The 8,543-nt window shown below is 57.1% G+C and overlaps 1 protein-coding gene across 1 annotated transcript in view; it reads left to right on the forward strand.

Moving 5' to 3' along the window:
* TMEM175 (transmembrane protein 175) overlaps window positions 1–8,543 on the forward strand; it is a 20,334-nt gene that overhangs the window by 2,146 nt on the left and 9,645 nt on the right. Inside the window, exons 3-6 of the mRNA XM_042782948.1 lie at window positions 4,443–4,537; window positions 7,269–7,320; window positions 7,833–7,868; window positions 8,386–8,469. Coding sequence (XP_042638882.1) covers window positions 4,443–4,537; window positions 7,269–7,320; window positions 7,833–7,868; window positions 8,386–8,469 — 267 coding nt within the window. The remainder of the gene's footprint in view (window positions 1–4,442; window positions 4,538–7,268; window positions 7,321–7,832; window positions 7,869–8,385; window positions 8,470–8,543) is intronic.

The following is an 8,543-nucleotide window of genomic DNA, read 5'->3' on the forward strand; positions in this document are numbered from 1 at the left end:
TGTTGACCAATCCCTGCAAGGTGCATACTGGAGGGCAGGCACCAGCCCAGGACCAGACTAAAAGTACGAAGCCATCAGGTTGTTTATAGGAAATGTCAATCAACCTGGACAGAAGTAGCAGATCCTGTAGGGTAGAAGGTAGGGCAAAGGCAACTCCTCAGGAAAATATCTCCAGTTCTTTTTCCGAAGAACCAAGGCAGAAGGCCACAGGAAGGAACTCATCACACCACACACCCACTGTCACAGGTCCTGGGCCATGGGGGCTCCCCAGTGAGCCCAGCAGTGGTTCCAGCAGGGGGTTGGATCTGTGCACAGGCTGGGGCTTGGCCTGCAGGACAGGCGAAGGTGGCCCCCAGAACTGAACCTTCAAGGACAGGTAGGAAGCAAAGGCTCCAGGGCCATTCCCAGCCTCCTTGCTGGTTGGCCTGTGTGTCCTGAAGGTTGGGGTTCTAGACAGAGGTCGCTGCAGGAGAACATTCCTCCACGAGAAGGTGAACTTCCCGAGTGGGAGAGCAGCACCTGCCGTGGTCCTCAGCAGATAGGCACTAGTAGATGGGCAGCACTGGAGTGCCTACTCGCCTTGGGCAGAAACCCCTGCACCCGCACCTGGAGGGCAAGTGTGGGCTTCCATCACAGAGCTGAGAGCCGTTTACAGGCAGCTTTATTCAAACGTTTTCAGTTTTATAAGTTAAATTCCAGAATCTGGCATCTTAGCAGCTGAACGGGATTTTTGAAGACATTTGGGAATCCTTGAGCAGCCATACATGTGTGTGGTGGTAGTGCAAAACTGTGTGCATGGGCACATGCATGTGTGTATGATTGTGGGTGTATAAATGTCCTTGTATGTGTGTGCATGTGCACACAAATGTGCAGTGTGTGTGCATGTGTGTGACCATGGAGGTGTGAGTGTGCATGTGTGTGGGTGTGACTGGAGGTGTGAGTGCACACGTGTGACCATGGACATGTGAGTGCACATGTGTGTGACCATGGGCGTGTGACTACACACGTGCATGGGTGTGACCATGGAGGTGTGAGTGCACACATGCACAGGTGTGATTGTGGAGGTATGAGTGCATGTGTGTCCATGTGCACATGCGTGAGTGTGACCATGGTGTGAGTGCACAGGTGCGACCATGGAAGTGTGTGTGTGTTTGTGTTTGCATGTGTGTGCATGTGCACATGCATGGGTGTGGTTGTGGAAGTGTGATTGTGTACATGCATGGGTGTGATCGTGGTGTGAGTGCGTGTGCATGGGTGTGATTGTGGTGTGAGTGCACACATACATGGGTGTATGTGCATATGTGTCCATGTGCATGTGATTGTGGAGGTGTAAGTGCATGTTTGCATGCATGTATGAGCATGTGTACATGTCACAAGTCTCCTGGCTTGTGAGTGAAGGTACCCTGCCCCCAGGGCTGTCTGGCACAGGGATGTGAGGACATGTGCATGCTCAGGCCAGGCCTTAGCGTTGCACCTGCTTATGCCCGGGCAGTGTGGATGTGCCCTGAGCTGCACTGCCTGTGGCGTTCCCAGCAGTGGAAGGTGACAGTACTCTTCTCGGGTTTTGATGAGAAATCCACGTGCAGGTGAGCCCACCCGGTGCCTGCAGCTCCCCACGGTGCCAGCAGGAAGCCCAGTGCAGGGCCCTTTCGGTGCAGACCAGCTCCTGCCCTGTCCCAAAGGGGCCTAGCTGCTGAGAGGTGGGACACCAGGGGCTGCTTGGAAAGCTGCAGCCCCAGAGGCGGGTGCACACCTAGCCGCTGCCCGGTCAGGAGGAGGGACCTGTGGAGTCCAGAACCGTCTAAGAGCAGAGGTTCTGACCACAGTGACACCACTGTCAGGATGGGCAGCCGATGTGTGTTACAGGCCAGAGGTAGGTGCCCAGGAAATAACACGAGAACGTGTGTGGGGCTTAGTCATAGTTGAAACTAAGAAACCCTGCAAGGCTAGCTCGCCAGCCTTCCCTGCAGTCAGGCGCATCTTTTTGGAGGTGATAAGTTTGATCGTGTAGTTCTTTCTCTCTGTTTCCCAGTTGGCTCACAGGGAATGAGCTGAGCTCGGACTGAGTCCCCCACGGTCCTGTGCCAACTGGTCCTGGGAAGACAGCCTGGACCACCCAAGGGGACAGTTGAAAGCCAGGTGCTTCCTTAGGAGAGTGTTGGAGTGACGGACACCTCCTCGTTACACAAGGTGGATGGATGGGGTTGCTTGTTCTGTGTTGTAAAAAACAGCACAAAAGCCAGTCAAGGCTTTGAAACCCAATGATTCTGACAGGGACTCCTTGGCAAAAGCACTGTGAAGCAGCTGAGGGGCTGGGTTTCCAAGTCAGGCCACATGCCAGTAAAGAGCTGGCAGATATGTCGTGCAGTCGGCTTTCTCTTAGTTCAGGAAGCACAAAATTCCTTTCTTGTATGGTCCCTCCCTGCGTCTCTGTTGACCGTGGACCTCTCGGGGACATGGGCTGGGTACAGCGGAGGGGGCTCCGCCCGGCCCAGGTCGGGTACCGCATGCTCTCAGGCTGCTTTTTTTCATGTTATTTCTGAGTCGGATGCCCACACACCTTCCTGTGTGAGCCCTTTGCTTCTCCCTGCGTATTGACTCCTTAGCCGGTGGTCACCAAGTCCATCTTATGGAGGGAGGGTCTCCCTCGTTTTTACTGACCCACCAAACATAATGTCCTTCTCCAGGGACTGGGCGGGCCCTCCTGAGAACATGTCCAAAGTATGAGAGATGAAGTCTGGCCAGCCTCGCCTCTAAGAAGCGTTTGGGCTACACTTCCTCCGAGTCAGATCTGTTCTTCTGGCAGTCCATGGACCATTCAGGGTTCTTCGCCAATAACACACTCTGAACGTATTAGTTCTGTCTTCTCTTTTCAGCGTCTAGCTTTCCTATGCATACAAGGCAATTGAAAAGAGCGAGGCTTGGGTCAGACGCACCTTAGTCTTCCGCGTGACGTTTAACAGCAGGAAGCCCTGTTGCCAAGGAGCTGTCATTTCAGAAGGGCTAGCAACCCCACAGAGATTGGAGGACGGTGAGCGGAGACAGGCTGGGCTGTCTCATGAGCGGAGACAGGCTGGGCTGTCTCGGGCTTTGTGAGCAGGTGTCACGCTGCCTGCTTTGTTGAGGCCCCAGCGAGGTGGCCTGTGCTGAAACCCAGGCCGACAGTGATGGTGAGCTGGCCCACAAGCCGTCTCACTGCCAGTCTCAAGTGCATCACAGTGAGCAGAGGGTACCAGCGCTCCCATTGTGCCCCTTCTGCTCACGGGCCGAGCAGCCACCCTGCTCCTGAGGACATCTGTCCCCAGCCCTTCTGCTTGCATGGCCAGACTTCCACAGCGGGCACAGGGCCACCTCGCAGCAGGTGCTGCACCCCTGCCCAGGGGGAAGACCTGCAGGGCTCCCTCTCCTCAGTGGAGGAGGAAGGAGGGGCGTCTCTCCTGAGTTGGGTGGGAACGCCGGAGGCTGAGGGGCAGAAGCAGAGAGTGTGCAGCAGGGCCGGGGGGGTGCTGTGTGCACGATCACTTTCTCTCCTCTGAATCTTTTTGGTAAAACTGATACACTTTTTAGTTGCTGCTGTCGTTCCTTGTGTGTGGTTTAATCCTAGAAGCTAGGTCCCAGGTATCTCAGATGCCCGCAGGTCACTCAATGTTGGGCAGGCTTCAGTGGAGGTTCCCGACTGAGAGGGACTAGGAGGAAGGGCCTCCTTCCAACAGTGAACCAAGGACAGCCCTGTGGGTCACACCAGAACACTCTCCCGCTTGTTGCTTTGACCCAGCAGCACCAGGGATCAGTTGCTAAGGGAGGACCAGTGGGGGCAGGGGACAGTGGGCAAAATGAGGACGCAGGACCGGCAGTGTTTCGTTCTGTCGTATGGAGGTCACCATGGGTGGACGCAAAGCCAGCAGCAGCTAACAACATAACCGCTGTTCCTTGGTGTGCTGCCATCACCCTCCGCCCCGCTCCATCCAGTCAGTCATTGTCTGACTGCTTGTCCCATGGGGAGGAGCCTGTGGGGGGGTCAGCAGACGAGGTCACAGCCCTGCTGTCCAATCCCTGCCCATGGCTCAAATCTTCACCGAGGACCTGGTTTGCGCCAGGCCCCATGGAGCTCACATGGGACACATCGTACAAACCTGGTCACGTGTTGAAGTGTTCAGAAGGAAAAGCACAGCATGCAGGGGGTGGGAACAGGGTGGCCCCTCCCAGAGGGGCCTGGAGATGGGCCTGAGCCAGGACGGGGAGGGGGCACCCGGGGCCTGAACCAGGATGGGGGGGGCACCCGGGGCCTGAGCCAGGATGGGGGGGGGCACCCGGGCTCTGAGCCTGGAGTCTGAGACCCTCATGGGCCCTCCACCTGGGGTCTCCTGCAGGACATGTGGCACCCCAGGAGATAGCTGCTCTGAGCCATGGCCCCCGGGGTGACGCTTCCCTTTGTTTAGCAGTTTGACACAAGCATACAGAAACTTCTAGCAACCAGAATTGCTGTTTACTTGATGACGTTTCTACTCGTGACCGTGGCATGGACGGCACACATCAGGTACGGGGGCCAGGGCTGCTTTTCAGGTACCAGAGTCAAAACATCCTGATGACCCTGTGTGGCTGCAGGACGGGCATGTGGGCACTGGGAAAGGGGGCCATCCTGGTCACTGTGTCCACTGGGATAGCAGGCCTGTGGCACAGAGCCAGGCTGTGTGCCCAGACTGGGGCACCTCACCCTCTCACGTGGAGCACGTTCTGGGGCTGCGGATGGCAGACCCTTCTTCCCACCCCACCCCCAGTGTTCTATCCATGTACCTCCACTTCCTCATCCACAAGTGACTGCAACAGGTCGAGGTGGGCACATGGCCATCAGGAGGGAGGGAAGACAAGGTAGGCAAATGGCCATTGTGAGGGATAGAGGTTGGGCCCGTGGCCATCAGGAGAGAAGACCAGGTGGGCATGTGGCTGTCGTCAGGAGGGAGGGAAGAACAGGTGGGCCCGTGGCCATCGGGGGAGGGAGGGAAGACCAGGTGGGCCCGTGGCCATCAGGAGGGAAGAAGACCAGGTGGGCACATGGCTGTCATCGGGAGGGAGGGAAGACCAGGTGGGCATGTGGGCATCAGGAGGGGGTGTTCTGGTTCCCTAGTACCACTGTGACAAGAATATACCACAAATGGGATGGCCTTAACAAACAGGAGTTTATTCTCTCACAGTTTGAAGGTTTTAAGTATAAGTGCCAGGCTGTAGGGGCTGGGTAAAAGCCCCTCAACCTTGGGATCCACCTCTACCTCCTGCTCCCAGCCCGCTGGAGCTAGAGGCGTTTCTTCACTTGGACAGCTGCTGGCTGCTGAGGCTGACAAGCCCAAGGTTGACAAGTAAAAAGGCACAGGCCTGATGTTACCAAACCACACGGCAGGCCATTAATTTAAGTCCATTGTAAGTCCCAAGGTCGGCAGAGCATGGCAGGCTGCTGAACAACGACACGGCTACATGCAGGGTCCAAGCACGCCATAGGCTAGAGACCATTCCCAAGGCTTCTCCTTACATGCAGGAAGCAGACCACAGCCCAAAGGCAGCTACTTAGCCGCTTGTGGTAGATCCCACCATGGAGTTGATTGCCAGTCTCATGATGGGAAATAACTACCACCAGCTGCCCAGCCACTCAGCCAGGCCCAGCCAAGTTGACATACAAGTTTAACTGCCACAGGAGGGAAGACCAGGTGGGCATGTGGCCATTAGGTGGGAGGGAAGGAAGACCAGGCACGTGGCCTTTGGGAATGGGGGAGGGTCAGGGGCACAAGATGGGCATGTGCCCATCAAGAAGGTGAGACGGCCAGGTGGGCACGTGGCTGTTCTCAGGAGGGAGGGAAGACCAGGTGGGCATGTGGCTATCGGGGGGGTGGGGGACAAGGTGGGCACATGCACATTGGGTAGGAAAGAGAGAGTATGAGGTGGGAGGAAGTGATAACGAGATGGGTGGCCATCAGAAGCAAGAAAATGGGAGGTGTGGCCACGAGGGGGAGGATGAGGAGGGTGTGGCCATGAGGGGTGTGTGGCTGCCCAGGCCTGGCCTTGGCACCCTCCATGTACATCAATGTGACCATCAGGAGGTAACATGTTGCCGAGCCTGGGTTGGAGCCTTGCAGGCCTGGCCTAGCACTGCCACCTGCCAGCTTGCTCTGTAAGGTGGGAACGGGCAGAGTACCCACCTCCTCGAGGTGCCGTGAGAACTGGAGAGACGGGCAGAGAGAGGTGGAGTTATCTGCTGCGTCACCTCTCGGTCACTGCCACCTGCTGCCCACTCCCTGGAGCCACAGCAGTGGAGCTCACTCAGCCTGCACGGCCACCCGCATACCACCCTCTGGGTCTGGGACCCCAGCAAGGAGGGCCGAGCTGCAGAGGGGATTTTGTGTTCCATGGCCTGAGCCGGCCCTCGAGAGCCCGGTACACACTTCCTGGTACTGGGGAGTGTTCTGTGTCCAGTTTTAATTGAAGTCTTACTGCATTGGTGTATAACCATCTCTCCGTTGACAGTTCCAACAGGTATGATGTAGGCTGTCTCTGAAAGCAAATAGGAGAGGCAGTGGGGACACAGCTTGGTTTACTGTTGAGCTGACAGTCCACCCCACAGAGTGTGGCACAGAGCTTGGTCTTCCGGGGAAGGGCTGTCCAGAACACTGGACTCGAGAGGCTTGGCCCTCCCAGCTCAGGGCGGCCCACCTCAGGGACTAGCCTCCTGGAGGCCGCCCCCTGCTGTGGGACCCCACACACAGCCCTGCCCTCTCAGGACAGGCTTGCCCCTGACAGCCAGGGAGAGGACTTAGGGCCTGCGTCTGCGTGGTAGACAGTCAACAGTGTCCTCCAACACGTTGCAAATCAGACACCTGTGTTTCTACACATTAATTCTGCAGCTCTTGAAAGCGAGGCACCTCCTTAGAAGAAAGCTGACGGGAAGGACACGTCAAACAAGTGGTTTCTCTTCCAAAACCAAAACTAAACTCACTGCCATAGAGTCAGATCCGACTCATAGCGACCTCTCCTTGGGTTTCCAAGGCGGTACCAGCAGAGAAGTAGATTGCCCCACCTCTTAGGGAATGTGAAGCTGTATTGCTTTTCTTCTATATGTTTCCAGTGTTTTTAAAATTTCTAAACAAGCAGCATCTCTAAATGATGTCTGAATCAGAAAATTCTGGAAAGTGTGTGTGTATTTCACATTATTTCACCAGGACTGTGTTTTATTGACGACATGCTTTTTCCTGTTTTTTCTCTTTTTTCATCAAACTGTGTAGATTGTTCCAGGTTGTTGGGAAAATAGATGATACGCTGGCCTTGCTCAACTTGGTGAGTCTTTCCTGTCATTTCTGGGCCATGATTTTAATTTTCAAGACAAACCTGCGAGGAGGCGTAAAAGGCAGCGGGGCAGCCTCCTGGGGCTGCCCTGTGGGTCTGCGGAGCCCAGCGTCCGCCCCACAGCCAGGAGCTCCTGACTGCCCTCCCCTCTGGGCCTCCAGCCCACAAACGCAGGGCAGCAGGCACATGGGGGGGTTTGGGAACCCATGGGACATCGGGTATTTGGTATGCACGGTGTCAGGGACACGCGAGGCGGCAGGGACACCAGGGTGGCGAGGACTTGCTGGGTGGCGAGGCTGTGTGGTTTTAAATCAGAGCCCCAAGTATGAGCCACGCTTGCTCCCGCCTGGCCTCATGACGTGAAGAGGCTGCAAAGATGCCCCTCCTGCCCTGTCTGGGCTGGTCTGGGGGCTTGGATTCACCCAGCCCCTGCCCTGCTGGGCCCCGCGTGGCCTGTGGGGCTCTGCACAGCAGCCCGCGTGGCCTGCCTTCTTCCCTTCCAGGCCTGCATGATGACCATCACGTTCCTGCCATACACCGTGAGTCACACCCTGTTCCTCGAGGGCTTTCCCTGAACCCACCCTGGGGACCAACCTCTCCTCCGCCAGGCCAGGGGCAAGGACAGAGAATCCCAGATGCCCACCCTAAGGACTTGGGGCCAGCCCAGGAGAGGGGGCACCCTGATGTATGGGAGAGCAAGAGTGTCCCCAGGAGGCCGCAGTCAGGGAGGGCCGCCTGAGAGAGGGGAGATGGGTGGGAGGAAGCGTGGACACTGGCCTCACGGGAGGCAGGCAGCTCCCCACCCCACAGGCCCCCTTCATCCCTCCCCCCAGGCCCCCCTCCACCACTCCCCTCATAGACCCCCATCCCGCCCCTCCTTGAGCTCTGGCTGCCTTTCAGACATCTGCCCAGAGACACACATGGCCCAGTGCCCCTACCCACTGACAGCTCTGCAGCTAGAAAGTACGCAGCCCCGGACAGGAGAGGCCACGGGACCACGTTGCTCCCCAAACCCCTTCCCCAGAAGCCCCTCCTGTTCCCCTCTCTGCCCTACAGTTTTCTTTAATGGTGGCCTTCCCTGATGTGCCTCTGGGCATCTTCCTGTTCTGTGCTTGTGTCATCACCATCGGGCTCGTTCAGGTAGGAGGCTCGGGTCTGCACCGTGTGTGTTCACATAGGAGGCTCGGGTCTGCGCCCTGTGTGTGTGTGTTCAC

The sequence above is a fragment of the Orycteropus afer genome, unplaced genomic scaffold (assembly GCF_000298275.1).
Source record: "Orycteropus afer afer isolate SDZICR_OR568_19922 unplaced genomic scaffold, OryAfe1.0 scaffold00539, whole genome shotgun sequence".
Lineage (NCBI taxonomy): Eukaryota > Metazoa > Chordata > Mammalia > Tubulidentata > Orycteropodidae > Orycteropus > Orycteropus afer.